At 39.6% G+C, this 19,760-nt stretch overlaps 2 protein-coding genes across 4 annotated transcripts in view; one reads left to right on the forward strand and one right to left on the reverse strand.

Moving 5' to 3' along the window:
* Positions 1-5,867: 5,867 nt before the first annotated feature.
* clrn3 (clarin 3) lies at positions 5,868-8,072 on the reverse strand. The gene is made up of 3 exons (XM_086304793.1): positions 7,516-8,072; positions 6,874-7,059; positions 5,868-6,736 (listed from the first exon to the last, which is right to left on the reverse strand). The coding sequence occupies exons 1-3, from the start codon at positions 7,745-7,747 to the stop codon at positions 6,459-6,461; spliced, it is 696 nt and encodes a 231-aa protein (XP_086160919.1). The 5' UTR covers positions 7,748-8,072; the 3' UTR covers positions 5,868-6,458.
* Positions 8,073-9,018: 946 nt separating this feature from the next.
* ptprea (protein tyrosine phosphatase receptor type Ea) overlaps positions 9,019-19,760 on the forward strand; it is a 59,010-nt gene continuing 48,268 nt past the window's right edge. For all 3 annotated transcript variants that reach the window (XM_086303955.1, XM_086303957.1, XM_086303958.1), the window contains exon 1: positions 9,019-9,124. The gene's annotated coding sequence lies outside the window, so the exon portion shown is untranslated. The remainder of the gene's footprint in view (positions 9,125-19,760) is intronic.

The following is a 19,760-nucleotide window of genomic DNA, read 5'->3' on the forward strand; positions in this document are numbered from 1 at the left end:
CGGTTTCCAACGTCATTTTGCTTTTTGCTTGATAGCTCAGACAGAGCTGAGAATCAGGGAATGAGTGGGTGAAGGAAAAGCTCAGGTAGAATGGGAAACAGGTTACATACAGCCAATTGCTTCATGCTGTCTATGCTTTGTCTATGTCAGTTGTTTCACATTGAAATATAAGAGTTTATTTATTTCTGGAGAGGCTATAACTTCAAAAAGAATATTAAATTTAGCCCCATTTATCTTTTAGTGGATAAAGGTCATGGCTGTGGTCAGCAGGAGGTCAGTCGGTTATATTGGCTGACAAATTGTTTCATGTACATGCAATCAGCCCTGAGGATTTCTGATCAGACACCATGTCTCCACATCTGACACGGGACATTGTCTCCTGAAGAGAAGCTGCATTGTTTCTTATGCAGAAGTTAGAAATTTAAAAAGCAATATCAAGTTCGACTTTATTCAAAGAACCTCTGTTTCTTAGAAAGACAGACGCGTGATTGCAGCTTTCAAGGCTTTGCATCACAAGTTAAAATGCCACAGCAACTCAGCAGACGAGATGTGGAAAACCTGATGAATAATGGAGTGTGAAAGTATTGAATTGCAGCAACATTCCCAAACATGAACTTCATCGACCGAGGCGCTGTGATAATCTGCAGTGTCTTATGTCATGGTTTAAATCTCTGCTCTTGTTGCTCAAGGTGTTGATGTTAAGCTGAATGACTTGACAGATTAAGTTATACTCCTTGTGACAACATCGCAAAGGCTCTTCCCTCCCCCTACAGTCGGTGCTGTAAATTTCAGGCAGGTGTGGCAATGATTGAAGGCCTTATGACAGACCTTTGCAAATCCTTTAATCCATTCATGAAGCACAATAGGGGGCACTTGATGCACTTTATTCTGGTACTTCTCCCCATCTGGCTTCTGTAAAACACACTCAGAGGCTCTGAGAGCCTTGACAGGAGCCGATCACATGACATTTTGAGTGCTTTGACAGTTCAACATGGATTAAAAAACCCAAATTAAACTATTATTTGGACATAAAAATATAAGAAACAACTTTTTTCCCTGCATGTATTATTTGTTACCTTAAAGCTTACATTGCTTTTGCACATTTTTTTTTGGCTAAACTGCACAGATTCTTTGCACAGAAAAGTGTTTCGTTCCCAAACCAGGGTAAGAAAATACAGTAAGGCAGGCGAGAATTTATATGTCCTGTCCAAGGGTGCAGACTGCTGGAATCTCTGTAATTTTATGACCATATGGATTGGAGAGCAGCTTGCTATCTGTGACGGAGTGTCAGAATTACAGCTGAGTGTTTATGATCTATGGATTTGTGTCCCACTCCAGTGACTCTTAGGGCCGCTCCTTCAAACAGAAGACTTGTAATATCTCACTGAGAAAGAGAATAACCTCAAAAGTGAAAACATGAAGGGAAATGAAAAACTGCTAAGATCCCACATGTTTTCTGGAACATCACAAGCCTATTCCACATATATAATTGAAGTTATTTACTCTTAAATGTGATTTAATGCAAAAAGTATAACAATTAAAAACTATTCCCATAATCAATTCCCGGGTATTTGGCTACAAATCTGCATCTATGGTAACAAAGGTGTCAAGGGGTTTGTTTCATTCAGTTGATCTAGTTATTGTATGCTGCCCCCTTGAGCTGTGCTTGAGTACCTCACTATCCTGAAAGGTTTTCCTCCTGTGTAAAAAGTGTGATTATGTAGACTTGGTATATTTTGTTTTAAAAATTCAGTGACTTTTGGAAGAGAAGCAATGTGTGCTATATATATAGAAAAGTTTCTTGACAGATACACAGTACCGTGCAAAAGTTGAGCCACCACTCACCTCTTCATATTTTATTTCCACAGAAACAGACTGTCCTTTAATTTAAAAAATACTTTTTCTTAAAGTCTTTTGGACTTCTTCTTTGGACACTGACTCTTTTTTTAACTCTTTCTTTATTCCAGTCGTTGTACTTGACCATTTTCAGAAAAATGTGTTTTCGTTTGTTATGTCATTGCCAGTGAATGAATCACGAATCATTCAAGGATAAGAAGGAAAAATTAGACACCATACTCAAGGGATATAAAACATCTTATCAAAGAACCTTCAAAAGAATCTGCAGATACTTTCTTATTAGCAGCCTGTTAAAGATATCAGTTTTATTCAGACATAAAAGAGTATTTTTGCACCAACAAGTTGATTCCCAAAGAACTATTAGCCAAAAACTTAACATATCCTGTCACGGTGTGCAGTGTGTCCTTAAAAAAATGTGGAAACTGGACATATGGAGGTAAAAACCTACCTACAGTAGATGAACAGTATCTGAAAGTCCTGCCATGTTCTTTAATGAAAAAAAAAAGCCCTATGAGATTGACTGACTGTTTTTGGTGTTAACTGTTTCTGTGTCTGGGTCAAATGGCTCCAATTCAACTGAACCTCGTGTTGTGTCAGTAGGTTAAATGTATCCATCCTTCCTTGAACCAGTGATCGCACCCGCCAATCAAGACCACATTAATCAACCATAGTGTCATGCGGCATGGGGCAGAGAAAGTGGTCAACCCTGCATCCATCCATCACTCTGGCTGTAACATGTCAACAATTTGCATCTTGTAGGTATAGATACAAATACCATACAGACAAAATGGCGAGTAAGATTCTACACAGAGTGACTAAATCAATTTGTCTCCATCGCTGTTTGGGCGAGACTGAGCCAAAAACCCTTTCTGTCTTTTTCTCCTTTTCTCTGTCTGTGCAGGTAAAGTGGAGAATTGGCTTCAGGTGATTTGGGGAAGATCTTATCTTCTGTTAACAGAGGAATGACACCATAATGGAGCAGCAGGGGTGCAATTACCTTTCAGCCCTCCTCCTCCTTCTTCTCTTTTTTCCCGCCACCTTCACCTCAGCCTTCTCTGACAAATTAAGATTAATGATGGAGATAAGTAAGAAACCAGCCTGCCTTCCAATATCACACAGTCGAGTTGAGTGTGAGAACACCTTATGATCACAGCAAGACAGACTCAAAGCCATGCGCATCCATTAAAATGTCTTAAAATCCAACTTATGTCCAAATTCATTAAAAAAACAATTTTGAAATCACATAGAGCTGCTTTTCTGTGTCGACAGAACAAATTCATAAAATACAGTTTATTACAGATCCACCAGCGCTATAAAAGTTCATTACATCATAGAGAAATGCAACAGGGAGGCACACCTTGATAGACACACCTACCTTACTGCCACAGTGGAGGGAAAAAAGTCACGCCACTGTAATCACGACATCAAATAATCGAGTCTTGGCACATGACTCTATTTTTCGGGTTGATAAGCTTTATTATTTTGTTTGTACCACTTGGTTCTTCTTCTTCTTCTTCTTCTTCTTCTTCTTATTATTATTATTATTATTATTATTTTGGGGTGGTGGTTCGGGAGGTGGAGCAGGTCATGAGCTAATCTGAAGATTGGTGGTTTGAGTGTGTGTGAACGTTTAATCTTAGATGTAGAAAAAAATTCTTGCACAAAATAATGGGTGAATATGACATGTTGTATAAAGCTATTTGAGTTCTTCACTAGAGTAGAAAGTTTTATACTCCTACATGTATTCACCATACTGCTCACTTGCCAGCAATATGTTCCTAAAAGTGGAAGGTGGCCAGGCCTTCCCCCGTTCTACTATGGCCTACCACCGTTTACTCGACATGGCTGAATGTGTGACCCCACTTCCCCGCAGCTGGAGGTGTCTGTTTCACAGTCCTCTGTAATTCAGGACCTTAGTGGATAATGTTTCACAGGTACAAAAGTTTCTGCTTTAATCCTATCACACAGAGTGAGTGGTCAGGGCTTAGGGCTTCTGCCTAATCCCAGGTTTATCCATTCTGGTCAGCTCTGAGACCGAGAGTATGCAGAGAGGAAGAGATTACCGTCCATCACTGATTTTATTCAGTCAGTGTTTGCACAGCAAACGGCAAGAAGAATCCGTTATTAGTAGCTATTCCACACCTCAGTGCACAAAGAGGAAGAGCAGTAATAGTTACAGTTAAACATCTCTCCTCTGGCTGCTGTTAAACCAGCTGATGTTCAGAACTGAGGAATTCTACTGTGTATCAACTTGAAATGACTGAAAGTGAAAGTGTGATTGAAGCTGTATATATATTTGCTAACTGAAACTAACTAAATAAATAAATGATCATTTTAGAGATCAAGACAGGTTTATTGCATTCTGTCAGAGTTAAAGTAAAACATAAACTAAAAGGGTCTCTAATGGCTGGCAAATCCGTGCTTTCTTGTGAAGGGCTTGTCATCTTCACAGCAGGCGGTTTTGTGCTGAAACATGCTTTGACGTGGCTTCCTCTGGAGAACACAACCTGTCGCAACTTCACTCTGTGTCCTTGTCACAGCTGCAGGTTTAAGTCAGTCTACATCACTCTGCAAGAAGGATATTTGGCAGGAGCTATTTGGTGGCATGTTATAAAACATAAGCTACAATTTGAAAGGTAATGACTGTTTTTTAGACTAAAAACTGGCTTTTTTCACCTCAAAAAGCATGGTGAGTTTTCTTGCTCTACTAACAGAATTTCTGTCAGGCCTGATATGTCTCTGCAGAAAGCATGCAAATGCATGAAATTTAATACATATTCGCGCTGACGACAACAAAGCAAATTGCTGCATCCTTCCACAGGTCCCTTGAAGTGTGAGACTTTAAGGAAGAGTGGTTCTTTTGAAGGCAGATAGAAGGCGTTGCAGGGCTGAGAGGTGCTGCAAAGGGCATGTCCAAACAGACTTTAGGCCCTGAGTGATGGGACAGGGGAAACGGTAACAGGACACCTCACCCTTGCTCTCATGTCAACACAGCCATGTGAATCACAGCTGTGAGAATGCCCGAAGATCCAGGAGACAATAGGCGCCAACTCTCAGCAAGATCTATCTGTGATCTATGTTTTTACAAAATCTGCAAGCTTTGTAACCATCAATACGTTGGTCAGCATCGGCTGCGATTTTTCCAGCCCTTTGAAATGTTTTAAACAGTTGAGTAATAAATCTTTATCTCTCATCAGGGGTTTCTGTAGTAGGTCTCACGTGGAAAAGGATACAGTTAAGATGCATTGCATCACTGGAGTTTAAAGGGCTCAACTTAAGCACCGCTTCACTGGTGAGCCATGAATTGATGAAGGTAAGAAAGGTAATCCATATGGCTTCTGTAGTAATTCAGAAGGTAAGTAGCTGTGTAGTTACCTGCTGGCAAAGCACATTTACTGGAAAGTAGAATAAATAATTATGTGCGGTGTAAATATATATTCACACTGACTCCAAGTGGAAACAGTAGTTAGATAAATGCAGTTGATTGAAACAGGGAGAACCAAAGGTAATATAGAAACTGACTGAAGAAATAAGTATCACAGAACACATGCTGCTTTTCAGTTATCAAGTTTATTGGCAGGTCTGTGGACCAGAACCAATGAAAAGGTGGGTACCAGTGGTCTAATCCATGTTGGGTAGACTGGGTGTGCCTTAATTCTCCCTTCTAAAGATAAATTCGAGCCTTCAAATGATTGTGCCAGCAATACATAATAGCAAATGAGAGACTTTAACTGAAAACAAATCCCTTTTCTTTTATTCCCGGTTGAAACTGTTGACTTGTTGGCATCTCTTTGCAATTACATAATTTCAGAGATAGAGGGCAGCAGACATCAGTAAAACCCCCCTCAGTGGGTTCATCCATTTTTTTTTGACTCGCTCTTTAGATTTTTCCAATAAATGTAATCATTTTGCTTGTTCGTAGTGAATCTGTAATGCAGTACCGCAGTAAATGTATAACATTAAATTGCAAAAATTCATTTTTTCAAGTAAAATCAATCCAATCTCATCACTTTATTCATGTTTTCTAATGTTTTATTTTGCAAGCTGATGTTAATGGACACAGAACACAGTAAAATCATTGAGGTTTTGTCTGCCTGATGATCTGTAAAGCATGTTTTGTGATGATTATATTACAATGATGGTTTTTTTTAAAAAGAAAAAACAAACTAAATTGATACATTTAATCCAAAAAGATTACACAAAATTAAAAAAACAAACAAACAGAATAAATAGTTATTTTTTAAGAATGGAATTTCATGTCAAAAACATATGAATGAAAAGAAATTTACATGGTAATATTTTTACTGTATCAGCAAACACTTTGCACTGTCATACCTTGATATCAAATTTGATCAAAATGCTGAAATTACATAATTGTTGCTCAAAACATGACATTTAAGTGTAAGGTACTTGATCCGACCAGACTATTCCTGATATAGTAAGACTAAATATTATAAATCTATCATACAATGAACAAGGCTTTACCGTGTATCCAGACCTTACTGTGTATAACCACAGTCGGTTATCTTTCATTACAGTAGGTTTCTTGAGAAAGTCTTTAATATATCAGTGGTATTGAAAACTCCATGGTCTCTGTTGCACTAATACATTGTTAAGTCCATGGGTGCATCCTCTGTAGGCTTCTGCTGCTCTTTTTTGCGTGTGTAGGCTGCATGTTCATATGTGTAGATCAAGGCGATGGCAATGAGAGAGAGCACTGTGTAAGGGATGACCAGGTAATATCCTACCTGCATCACTGAAGCCTTTCCCTTCAGGTCTAATGTAAAACCCTCAGTATACTTTTCTACAAAGGTTTCTGCCATATTGGTCGCACTGATGTTCACCACAAACAGGATGAGGACTATCACAGACAAGCATGCTGCAGGAGAATAAGTAGCATTAGAAATATCACAAACAAAAGAATAGAACAAAAATCACACCTTATTTTTTCATGGAAATGCCCCAGCACTTCCGCTTGTGCAACATGCTTACTGCTATAACATATCAGTCACTTACCACTGAGAGAGCTGCAGATGTAGACTCCAACAGGCCCCATGTAGGTTTCATAAGGATTGCTGACACTGTTGTAGAGAGAGATGAGGATGCTGCATGCCGAAAACAGCAGACAGAGGGCAAGAAGGCACAAAACCAGACCGTGTAGGACTACTGAAGCAACTTCTCCTCCTGCCAATGTAGGAATCACTAAACACAGAAACACAGGTCATTATGGTCCTACATTTAATGCTGTACTGAACTTCTATGTTTATTGAGTACAAGAGGCTGGTAAAACTGCCTGAGCAGTTTCATAGGATCTAATTCTCCTTCACGATGGAAGTTTTGATAGCATTTGTCTTTATTTTGAGATATCTGTCTGGGACTTCTAATCATAACAGCTTGTGTCAGAAGGAAAAACTGTTGACAGTGTGTTCTTTTCATTATGCACACTAAGAGCGACACAGATTCTAGAGTAAGACCAGAAGCTGGTGGTCAAAATGAATCAAATTAAATTAAATTTTCCCCATTGCTTGAAGGTAGGATGTGTCAGCGACTGAAATTTATTAAAATAAAATAAAAACAGCCAACATTGTGGAGATATATGAGAGAACATCGTTGTTTGAGTCTGTTTCTAGTTGGTTGAACGGGGCTTTTGAAAATTACCTTGAAATGTATCTGTAGCTCCAAAAAAGGGGCAGGAGGATCTCGCTAATATTCCATCAAAAAGGGCCAAGGTGATCTCAGCAGATCCATTGTACAAACCAGAAGCCTTTTCTGCGCACTCCATGGTTGTTATAACCCACTTTGTTGACATGCCATATCCAATAAGCCCAACAGATATAGATGTAGCCAAAGCACTTGATATGAAATGCAGAGTCTTCTTTGTGGAAGGCATTATCACTGTATTCCAGTTACACTAGTTAAACACGAATCCCAGAGTTTCTTCTCTAAAGCTCTGGTGAAGCCACAGAATGAGATCAAGGTCCTCTGAGCCTCTAAAGATTCTCTAAGTAATTCTCATTTACCTTCCTTGTTGGAGGGGAATATAGATAGCTGGTCATAAAATGTCATGTTTATGGCTGCGACCTTTGGTTTGAAGGGAAACATGGAGCTGGTTGTCATAGTAGAGACACCTGTTTCACCAACAATAATACTGGTGCCATGCCATTGTCATGTAAAAAAAAAAAAAGAAGAAAAGAAGAAATATACAGTTTATTTGTTTTTGAAGTAAATTATTGTAAAGTGCAGATGATGAATCTGAAGATCTGAGCCAAACAAAACCCAACAACTTCAAAACATGTAAAAGAAATATGTCAAATCTTTCAAGGATTCTTGATCCTGTAATTCAGGAACTTCACACACCTTCTGCTGGACTTATTAAAAAAAACGTTTGCAGCCTTTGGTTTCAAAGTCCTTTCCTTGATATTGCAGGGCAATAAAACTTATTGCAGATGAATTATTTATCTTGCATGAGAAAGAAAATTACTGGAAGAGGGCTGTCACTTAATAACACGCATACGTCATCAATAAATCACTAAAGCTATCAGGGGAGTGTCACAGATTATAAATCACATTTACACTATATAAAATGTCAAAATTACAGAGAAATCAGATTAGCGTGTTTCACTGTGGATCACATTTCACAGTTTTTTTGCTATTTGCTGCTTTCTGAGAATAGACAGGAAGAGTGTTCTGCTTTTCCAGTATGACTGGAGCTATAAACCTCAGGGCAGGGATACATGCCTCCTGATAAGGACAGATAAGCAGCTACAATGATCGAGAGAATCATTTTTTTCCATTCCCCTAAACCATGACGCATTCAATTCTTTGAACGTGTATTTGCTCATATTAACAAAAGACTCTTGTGTCGGTCTATCACCCATTGTTGCAGTTCAAAAAATTATACATAATTCATTCCCTTTATTTAAATCACAAATCCCCCTCGTTTCATCTCTAGTATTAACTGTAAAATGTAATCCTATTAAGATAAAGCACACCTTCAGAAGGAACCACACGACTTTGTAACAAACAAACAAAAAAAGTGAATCTGTAATGCAGAAGTCCTACACACACGTTGTAATAAAGTTTGTGGCCAGACTGCGGCTCCCTCTCTTCGCCAAAAACAGAGAGGATCCGTGCGGTTGCTGACAGCTCTGTTATATTGGAGTAAACACAAACTCCTCCCTCCCGGTGACAGGCGGCAACACTGAAGCGTCGCCTCGGCTTTTCCAAGACAATCTGCGCTCAGGACTGAATATTAAAGCCATCTAAGGTGAGTGATGAGATTCCTTTATGGCATTGCATCGTCTTTTTTGCACCCGGACACTTGTATATCGAGGAGGTGAGGGAAACATCCAAATTTTCAGTCATTTTCCCAGTCACGTCAAACGCCGTGTTACCTGTCCGTTACGCACAGCAGCGCGTGGAATTTTCACATTTAGCGTCCATTTCAGGTGCGCATTCAGCTTTACCGTTGCAGTGAGTGAATTCCTCGTAGAAGTCACCATGTTTATCGTGTGCTTAAATGCTCTGAGCTCTCCTTTTGACAACCTGCAGCGACTTCTGTCAACCCGGTGCGTCAGTGAATATGGGTTAATGGATCAAGCGTTTGGAGTTTTATCCTGATCCCCTGTCTTGGGGTTTAGTCTCCCCCTTCTACCTTGTTTAACCGTCATGTTTTTATTTAGAAACCATAACAATAAAAATGATCATTCTTGTCTTCATACTTGCTAGCTGACTCTTACGTGGGCTGCAGTTGTGCCAGTTTCAACATGTCGGTGACCACGGCTGCATTACTACTTCAGATATCATGAATGGTCTCCTTAGACTTGCAGTCATAGGAGGACCCAGGTTTTTGAGTCAGGTTAAAATTTGACTCAAGTTTAATGTTATTTGGTTGCTGAATGCTCTGTTGGCTCCGAAGCATTTGAACATTGGTTTTAATGTAATGATCACCAGAAATGACATTAATCCCCAAAGGGAAGAACTCTCCCCTGGGAGGTTAGAGGTCAGGGCCAGCAAAAAATCAGCATCCCCGGAGCAGATTGCTTGTGGCAGTTTGCCAGTTCAATGCAAGGGGGAAGATGCTGTGCTGTATTTGGCATTTGATTCTTATCAGACCATGGAAATTAAAAATTAAATGAACCGAGAAACAATTGAGTTTGTGCTCTGCTGACCTTCAACAGGAGCGGTCACTTTGACATCCTGTACTGATGGATGGACTTCAGTTTAAACACCACGCAGAAACAGATTTGTAGTCTTGCACTGAAATTAATTCTACATGCTTTTCATGTCACATTTTTCATTTCTTGCTTGGCCTACAGTGGACCAAGCTGCCACTGTACTGTCACTACACACTATTTTGGGCCATAACATTAGCCAAGTTTATAGAGGTGCTGTTACTTGTATTAAGTCTGTTAGTCATCCTGACACAGCCAGGTTCTACAGCCTGAGTAGAGCCGCCTCCAGAATGAACTTGGATTAGTATCGAAAATAACAAATGTCTGTAATATCTGGTTCATTACAACATAAAGGAGCTTAAGGATCTTGCCAGACAAACCTGAATACTCTGTCAAGCAAAGGTTAGTTCTTTGAGGACCTACCAAGATTTTCTTGCTACTAGACTATGAAAGACAAATTACATGTTCTCTAGAAACCAGAGAAAAATTCTTAGAGGGAAGGTATTATGCTCGATTCTTGCACTGTATTCTGTATTCACTTTATATAAGGCCTTGGTGCAAACCCTTAGGTCATACGCTGTCTGAAACAAGCCATTTTAAACTTTCATCTTCTTCCTTTTAAGCCAGCTTTTTTTCCTGATTGGTTGCCCGTTGCAAACAGAAGGTTTGATCTGTTAGTGGCCAGGACTTCTGCTCCCAGCAGGAGCTTTGTGACTGGGATGACAGAAACAGATTGTCTAGAGCAGTCTGAGGCCGAGGGTTTTTATTCTTCGTGATTAACTGCACATACCGACAGCTTTTTAATATGAATATCTTCTATATGTATGACAGAAATAGGAAAACGCATAAAGGGTCTCTGTTAAATTTGAAAAATAAACTGTAATGTGTCTGTATTGCTTCATTTTCTTTTTATTTTGTAACACACCTTGCATCATTCTGCTGGTTCAATATTAATGCAGCTGTCATGCAACATGTTCTCCTTAATGCTCATTTATCTTCTCTTTTGTCTCTTATGTAGACAGTCTGTGTCTGAATTTCATTTAAATTATACAGCATAGACCCAAGGAAGATTCTGACACTGCTCTGGCAGAAGCTAATGAGGATGCAATGAAATAAACAAATAGTTTGTGCTCGCCAAGACAAATGAGTCTGTGTAAGGCCGCGGGAAGAAATAACATTTGACTGCTGAGTGCTGCTGGCAGATTGATTTGGCTTTCATCTTCAGAATCAGAATCAGAATCAGAATGGGTTTATTGCCAGATGTTGAGGTTTACAACATTAGGAATTTGCTGCGGTGCTTCAGTGCAAACAATAAGAATTAAAGTGCTATGTAGAAAGAAAGATATGTGCATGAGATATACATGAGATATATACATGAGAATAAGAATTAAGAGTGCTACGTAGAAAGATATATACATGAGTGCAGGTGGTGATCAGTGCCAGACATGAAATGATGCAGTGACACAGCGTAGGGTCATGTGTTAGTGGCGGGGACAGTCATGTGGTTATTGTTCATGTGTCCAACAGCAGAGGGGAAGAAACTGTTCTTGTGGCGAGAGGTTCTGGTGCGAATGGACCGGAGCCTCCTGCCTGAGGGGAGCAGGTCAAACAGACTGTGTCCAGGGTGAGAAGGGTCAGCTGAGATCCGGGCTGCACGCCGCAGTGTCCTGGAGGTGTACAGGTCCTGCAGAGATGGGAGTCTGCAGCCAATCACCTTCTCAGCAGAGCGCACAACACGCTGCAGTCTCTGTTTGTCCCTGATAGTGGCTCCAGCGTACCACACGGTGATGGAGGAGGTGAGGATGGACTCGATGATTGCAGTGTAGAATTGCATCATCGTCCGTGTTGGCAGGTTGAATTTCTTCAGCTGCCTCAGGAAGTACATCCTCTGCTGGGCTTTCTTGATGACGGAGGTGATGGTGGGCTCCCACTTCAGGTCCTGGGTGATGGTGGTACCCAGGAAGCAGAATGAGTCCACAGAGGTGATGGGGGTGTCAGTCAGGATGATGGGGGGGAGTGGGGCTGTGTGCTTCCTGAAGTCCACAATAATCTCCACTGTCTTCTGGGCATTCAGCACCAGGTTGTTGTGGCTGCACCAGGACACCAGACGTTCAACCTCCCTCCTGTAGGCAGACTCATCCCCGTCAGAGATGAGCCCAATGACGGTGGTGTCATCTGCGAACTTGATCTTCTTGCTATTCATATTTGACTCGAGCGAAACGCTATTCGTTGAGGGTAATTTGTACTTGCTCTGCTGAAGGATACCGGATGTAAGTTAATCTCTGGCATAATCAAAAGGCCCTGTCCGTGGTATGTTCTGTACCTCCTTCTTTGTTATATCTCGAGAAATAAGTGTGAGAGCGCGTATATGTTGTTTGTAATAGCGCCTTGGTCTCGTAACTACTCAACAGTTACTAGCTGCAGCAGTTATTGCCAGCTTACATTTAATTGGTGTTTTTTATCACCGCCAAGATGTTCTTTTCTAGTTCTGCTCTGCTATAGATAGAACTGAAAACATGGTATGTTGGAATGTGGTGAATGTAAGTGCCTTTTAGTATGGGTGTGCTGCGTGAAATGAACAGATGTGATGATTAATGAAATCCAAAGTGAGGTGGGTAGGAGTGTGATGTCCATACCTGTAGTTTCTAACAGCTTAAATTGCCAATTCAACTATCTGCCACTTCTCTCTTAAGTTCTGGAAATGCTTAACTTTGACACATCATGTTGTGCTCTCTCCTAGACTGCAAATACATTAACTGCACTCTGCTTGAAGGTTTTTTTTTTTCAAGCACATGTTTTTTCACGCTCTTTTCAAATAGGCGGAGAAGGAACTAATTGGTATAAAGTTGAAACATTTAGGGATGAGTCTGGTCTGACCCAGAACTCATCAGATATTTGCCAGCGGAAATGATCATAGCCTTGAAAAAGGGCTAATGAATTAGGCATGGGAATTGTCACAGTAAGATCTTCCTTTTGATGCAGATAGTATTTGTATCCAACCTGCTATTTTTTCTGCTTTCCTTGGTGGAAGTTTATTGAATCCCATTAAGCTGCAGCATGTTGCAATCGTAGGCTTGTTTGTGCTTGCGGCGAATGTTGCAGAATTCAAACCCTGCAGTCTTCCTTCTAGATGTTGGCTTCATCCTGAAAACACTAAATAATGAGAAAACATATCTTTAGTCATGCAGTGAGAGAAGATGGAAAATTAACCCTTGCTTTTAACCCTGCTATTCCATTTTACATCCAAATACATAAATGAAAAGTAATGGGGAAGATTAACTGTATAGATCTTCTGTTTTTAGATGTGAGCTCAATCGACAGTTAAAGCAAACTGTAACTGAAAGCACTGACATAACAGTCAAACTAAAAAAGCAGAAACGGCATGTTAGTGGTGTTTTGCTTCCTGCTGTAGGGCTTTGGTAGGATACAGACAGGCCTGTAACCTCAGTGAGCTGGGACTTAAATGACACACAAAGGGTTTTCCATGGAAGGAGGCCTTGTTACATGGATTAAACATGTGGCTGCTACAAGGGCAGACAAACTGCAAGCTGAACAAACTGGTACCTGCACTTGTATCTTTCTGAATCACAACAGTCCTCACCACCTGATCTGTTACACCCCAGACCAGCACAGCTGCAAGGAAACGAAGAGACTCAACATCTTTTTTTAAAATAAGTGAAAAACATTTAATCATGTTAACATTCAAGGTTGCCGCTCCTTTTTTTTGTAATAGCCTAATTTGGCATGTAGTTCAGGGTACAGCCTTGCTAACATACTTTTGTTTTTAAAGTGTGTAACTTTCAGTACATTTTGGCCCAGTATACACACCACTACTGTGTTTTAGGCATCCTTAAAAAAGAGCGACTTGTCAGAAATGCTGCTGGCCTACGTTTAGTCTGAAAAGTTAAAGATTGTTTTTGTCTGACTGAAACGCAGACTTTTTGTAAACAGTGATGCAGACAGCCACGTCCACTTCCTGATTGGTCTGCTTTTTGTTTTTGTTTTTCAATTTTTGTGTGTACTACTTTCCCTGGCAATGGATTTCTACTAAAGAAATCTTGTTTTGCTATTGTTGTCTTTTCTCTGTAATCATACACTATATGAGCAAAAGTACTGGGTATCACACAGCAATGCCCAGTACACTACACATTATGTATCATATCTCCAGGACCTAGTCCGTCATGGCATGGCCACATGTCGTCTCCATCTGCTGGGCAGCCTGAGGTCTTTTGGGTTCTCTGGACATTATTGAGGACCTGTTACGACACAATGACGGCTTCTGCAATCTTGTTGTCTGTTGGGGAGCTGATAGCATAGAGAAGGACAGGAAAATAGCCTTGTAAATAGGGCAAGTTCTGTCCTGGCTATTCCTTCTAGACTATATAGAGGATGTGGGTGAGAGGAGGATGTTAGCTAAGCTGATGTCCATTACAGACAACACCCTTCATGCCTTGCATGAGACTGCATGAGACGAGGCCCTGAGCAGCTCCTTCACTTGTAGACTGCTATAGCCACTTTGTAGGACAGAGTGCTTTCGTTGGTCCTTCATCCCGACAGCAGTCAGACTGTGCAACACCCACACAGGATAAATAGAAGCTAAAAAATACATTTGTATCCATTACTACTTCCACTGCACCTTATGTGCAAGTAAAAAGATATTTTAGTGTATTTTGTCTTATATAGTAACCATTTGTACATAGTATGGTACACTAGTCTGCTTAATTATTCTATTTTTATATTTTTAATATATCTCTAATTGATTTTTTTCTTCCTGACCCTTGTGCTGCTGTAATCACTGAAATGCCCCCAGTGCAGAATTAACAAAGTCCATATATACCATGTAAACCCATGCCATGAAGCTCCCAGCACACAGTTGTTCTCCTGATGTTAATACCAGACGAGGTTTGGAGCTCAGTTATTGAGTTAGCAGAGTGTTGGAGCATTTTACGTACAATGTGCCTCAGCACTCAGCAAACCCGCTCTGTAACATTATATGGTCTGGCACTTTATGGCTGACTTGTTGCATCGACGGCATCCTGTTACAGTACCACACTCAAATTCTTTGAATTCTTTAAAATGACACATTCTTTCACAATTGTTTGCATAGGCAGACTGCATGCTCAGGGTCTTGATTTTATACACATGCGGCAATTAGACAGAAAACACTTGAATTCAAAGATTAACCCAATACTTTTGCTCATATAGTGTTAAGTTGCTCTAAGTCGCTTGTGTCTCTTCTTGCTGCATGACTCCTTGTTGTTTTTGTGGCTGAAGATATCTTTATGACTCAGTCTTGGATGTTGTTGCCATGCTCAAGAATGGATTTTGTGGCTGATCAGATGCTTCAGTGGGATAGATAAGAATCTAAGTATTTTAGCGTCCCTGTAAGGCCAAATTGAAGTTGGGGAAATTTGCTTTTGTTTACTGTCAGCTGTGTTAAAGAGTCAGCTGGATAGTTGAAGCATTGAAACAGCTGGATAGAGATCAAAGTTGCCTCTTTTCAGATGCTTCGGAGCTCACTCACCTCTGTTCAAAGGAGGATTGTAAGTTGGCCCTGTGAAAAAACAGTGGAGCTGAACACATGAGACACAAAAGAAGAGACTTTAAAATTATATTATTTAGGCCCTCCCCTTGAAAAAAACAAAATCACTAAAAGAGCTGCTTCCTGTCTCATTTATGCACCTCAATTATGTGTACCTACAATGATTATTCACTGGCATGATGATAATGATAACTGATTAATCATGTGAGTCATTTTCAAGCAAAACTGTTTAGCCTGCTAATTTAACAGGGGTTTGTGATGGCTTTGTGCTCTTAGAAACAGCAGTGGAAAAATTCAAGGACAGGAAACACAACTTAGCAGTTAGTATGAAATAATGTCTACTTGTGATGGTGTATCACAGGTTACATCCTGAGCATGACCCTGGATTGTAAGCATCAGTAAGGAAGCTTTTTACCTCAAAGATGGAGCCTCAGGAGAAACTAAAACTGATTTTGTGCAAAAAAAATTATTATGTAACCATCTCATGATCCTTACTATTCATTTTAGGATACAGACCGCTAGGTTCGGCCCACCTGGTTTGAATAAGAGAATATAGCCCAGGGACATACAGAATTATGTCACTCCACAAGTAGTAATGCGGGTGTTACCTACCCCAGACAACGCATAGTTTTTTAGTTGTGTTTATGGAAGTTGATACATAAGAGCTTTACAAAGTAGACCACAACGCTTTTAGATGACAAGGTTTTTGGACAATGGTATACACATATTTCTGTAATCTTTTAAGTGTCTTTATGCTGGTGCTGGCTTGTGTTTTGCAGGAAGTGCAGCAGATGGACAAAATGTATTTTTTAATAATCACAAGGCTCAGCTGGCCAGTATGATTCTAACATAAAAATTAAGCATTTTTAGCTGAAAAATGGCTTCCTAAATCGGTGACCTGCTCAGTGCAGGTAGGGTGGAGCCCAGAAGAGATTAACTCCCTGCACACTGTGGCGTGACTTAGCTGAAGGGAAAGCAAACATATACCGCTCTTGGCTTAAAACATGTTCAGTCCATTTTACTTTATCCGAATGGATGACTTGGAAAAACAAATATTAGATTTTCGATGGAAAACAAAGGGCAGCGTAGAGGCTGGGTTCACATTGGCAGCTAAGAAGAAAAAAGACTCGGCTTTTGAGGATATCTTTCCAGGCTCGTTTGTTTATTCTTAGCGTGATTCAAGATGCAGTCATCTTGGGTCCACAGATGTTACACCTACACATTCCATTATAGCTCGATGTTTATGATAATGTGCAATGTCTCCAGAGTTAAAAAAAAAAGAAAAAGAATAATGCAAAACTGAACCTTCCCCCTGTCTGTGTGTGGAGATTAGTGATGTTTCTAAATAGTATCTGGAATTACCTTCTTTTTAAATTTCAACCTGTACTGAACTTCCATATTCTTGCTTAGATGCATTTTAAGTGGCTTTTAATTGAGTCTAAAAGTGGCTGCGTCGCATGTGATGATAGCACATATAGAAAGCATGATTAACTTATCTCATCTCTTCTGCAGCACAATTTACAAAGGGCTCACACGATCTTGTGACTTATGTTATCAGTCCTGTATAATGTCAGGTAGGTTTATTCTCTGCAATATGTCAGCATATGCAATAGCCTTTCTTTTGCATCGCCATAAACTGCTCAGTTGCAGTGGCTCTTGTCTTTACTAAAACATTATTGCCGGGTGCTACTCTTTCAGCTAACATCAAGTGCAGTTAGTTTACTAGTTGTTGCGTGTTGTAGAGTTTATCTAGTGTAAAGCATTTGGGTGCTGATCGTATGGCGATAACATGAAAGCTGGGTGTAACTGGTGCGAGAGAAAGAGTGAGTGATGGTGAGAATAAGGAAATAATGGTTTGGCTGTGTCACTACAGAGGGTGTCGACATGGAGGAATACAGTGCTTAATGAATAATGGATGCTTACTAAAGAAGCTCATTTCCTATTCATTCTTTCAAGGCTGCTGCACAGGGAGTTGTTTGTGATCATTATGTCAGTCCTTCAATATTTTCATTGTGTGTTTTCAGAAATATGATGCAGTTTGACGGCACTGGAATAACACCAGCAAACAATTTCACCCAAATACAATGGGGTAATTTAAAAGGATGGCTTATTTTCTTTGATCGCTTCACAACAACTACAGAACAACTATTTTAACACACAAGTAATTTTTTTATTAGCTGACTATGTGAAGAAAAAAAATCAGAGTCACGCTGTTATTTTATTCCTTCAGAGTCACAGCCTTTCCTGGGTTTCTTTTTAACATTGGTATGCTGAGACTTGTAAAAATTGCAAATGTGCTGATCATCACGAAGGCCTCCAGTGACAGAGACGAGCATTAATTCAATATCTGGGTTGTCAGTTTTTGTGTCGAGCTGAAAAGATGTGGAGTGTAGAACAAGGCTGGATCTCGTTCATTAAAAGCACCTTTTAACTTTTGACTTTGGGAGGCTGGATAGTGTCGAGGCTTCTTCTTTTTTTGACTATGATGATTGTGTTGAAATGAGTTTCAGCAGTTCAATGCTGCAGTGAAACAACAGTCAGGGGTTAGCCAACATGTAGTCTGTGCTGATAAGCATGAAGCATGTGCTATATTTTCACTCCAGCCTTTCTGTAACAATTCTACAGGGTAATATAATCACTGGTCTGCTCCTCAAAAATGTGCTTATAGCTGTTTGAGGTGTTATCACATGAGATGTTTTCCATTAGAAAATAAATCACCAGTTTGCAAAGGCATCAATAATAATTTAGATGTGAGAGTATAGAAGGCATCGTGCTCTAGGGGGTAGTTTGCATTGATTCATCTATGTAAGAAAATACGTGCCATGACATGACTTTGTCCCACTGACCTTCAGCTATGGAAATCTAATCTATAACTGCTGAAACATTTAGACTTTAGAGTGTTTTGAATGACTTGCAGCTCATAATTCCATGTCTATTCTCTTGATTTGTATCCAGAAAGATTTTTATGCTAATGAGCAAAACTGTGCCGTACTGTCTGTGTCTGATCATTGCAACATTTGGTCATGCAGTATGTTTTCCCACTGGGAAAGCACACTGTCAACAATAACACTCCCCCAAACGCTGCCAAAGCTTTTTTGTGCTCAGTCACAGACAAAGCCACATCTACACCATTTGCTTACAATGAAAGGACATTTGTTTTTCATAATTACTGTCAGCTTCGATGCCAAGTGAGATACAAAAGTGGAGACAAGCCACAGAACCACAAATCGCATCGCTGTAAAAGTTAAGAATCTAATTAAAAATGTTTATTCGTGATATTATAAAACTATAACTGGTTATTTTGACTTCTACTCATTATTTTCAATCAGCAGGTTAACTGTTGTGTTTAAGCTAAATATCTGTTATTTTTAAATGCTGGGTACCTAAAATAAACATTGGGTTACATTATAAACTTTACAAAAAGTAGCTATATCTCACAAATGATAACTTCAGTAAACACCTTCTTTATACATTTATATGCTCAATAAAAAGTCTTTTTCATACAACATGATGTTTATTTTGTAACTTACAATTAAAAGTTACAATAAAATAGAAAGAAGAATATGATTCAGGGTATGTGGCTACCTTTACAAGTTGCTACCAGTTGGCCAGGCAATGTGATGTGTTTCAGAATTACATTGCCTGGCCAAGTGGTAGCAACCTATTAAGGTAGCCACACACCAGAATAAAGATTTACTATTATACGAAGTAAAGAATGCATCTTGCTAACAATTCAGCTACCAAGTGCTACAGTCAGTCAAATGTTTGCATCCAAATGTGGTGGGCAACAGTCAAATAGCTAAACTCAGGGCTTCAGAATGTTGGTACACAAAATACAAATTACAATGTGACTTTGTCTTTTAGATCATGCCTCCGATGTTTATTGATATAAAACAGAAAAATGGAAAGAGGATCAGCAAAGCCTCAAAGAGGAGAAGCTAGAAAGAGCAAATGTTTGACCTTTTTGCTTAAAATATGATTCAGTTTGTTAACTGATCGCTAAAATGGTTGCTGATTCAGTGTCTTGATTGGTAGATTAGATAGTTATTTCAGCTCTGTCTGCACCTTTTCTCAAAAAGATGTTTTTTTGTGAGAATAAAAAACAAAACAACACTATGTTGGTGTATTTTTTTTCATATGTCATTAGTTTAAATACATTCTGTTGGCTAGGAAAAGCATGCTTTTAT

This window comes from Aulonocara sp. 'chitande type north' Nkhata Bay, linkage group LG8 (genome assembly GCF_057382095.1).
Source record: "Aulonocara sp. 'chitande type north' Nkhata Bay isolate Kocher_YH1m ecotype deep benthic linkage group LG8, A_spYH_male_GT1.1, whole genome shotgun sequence".
NCBI lineage: Eukaryota > Metazoa > Chordata > Actinopteri > Cichliformes > Cichlidae > Aulonocara > Aulonocara sp. 'chitande type north' Nkhata Bay.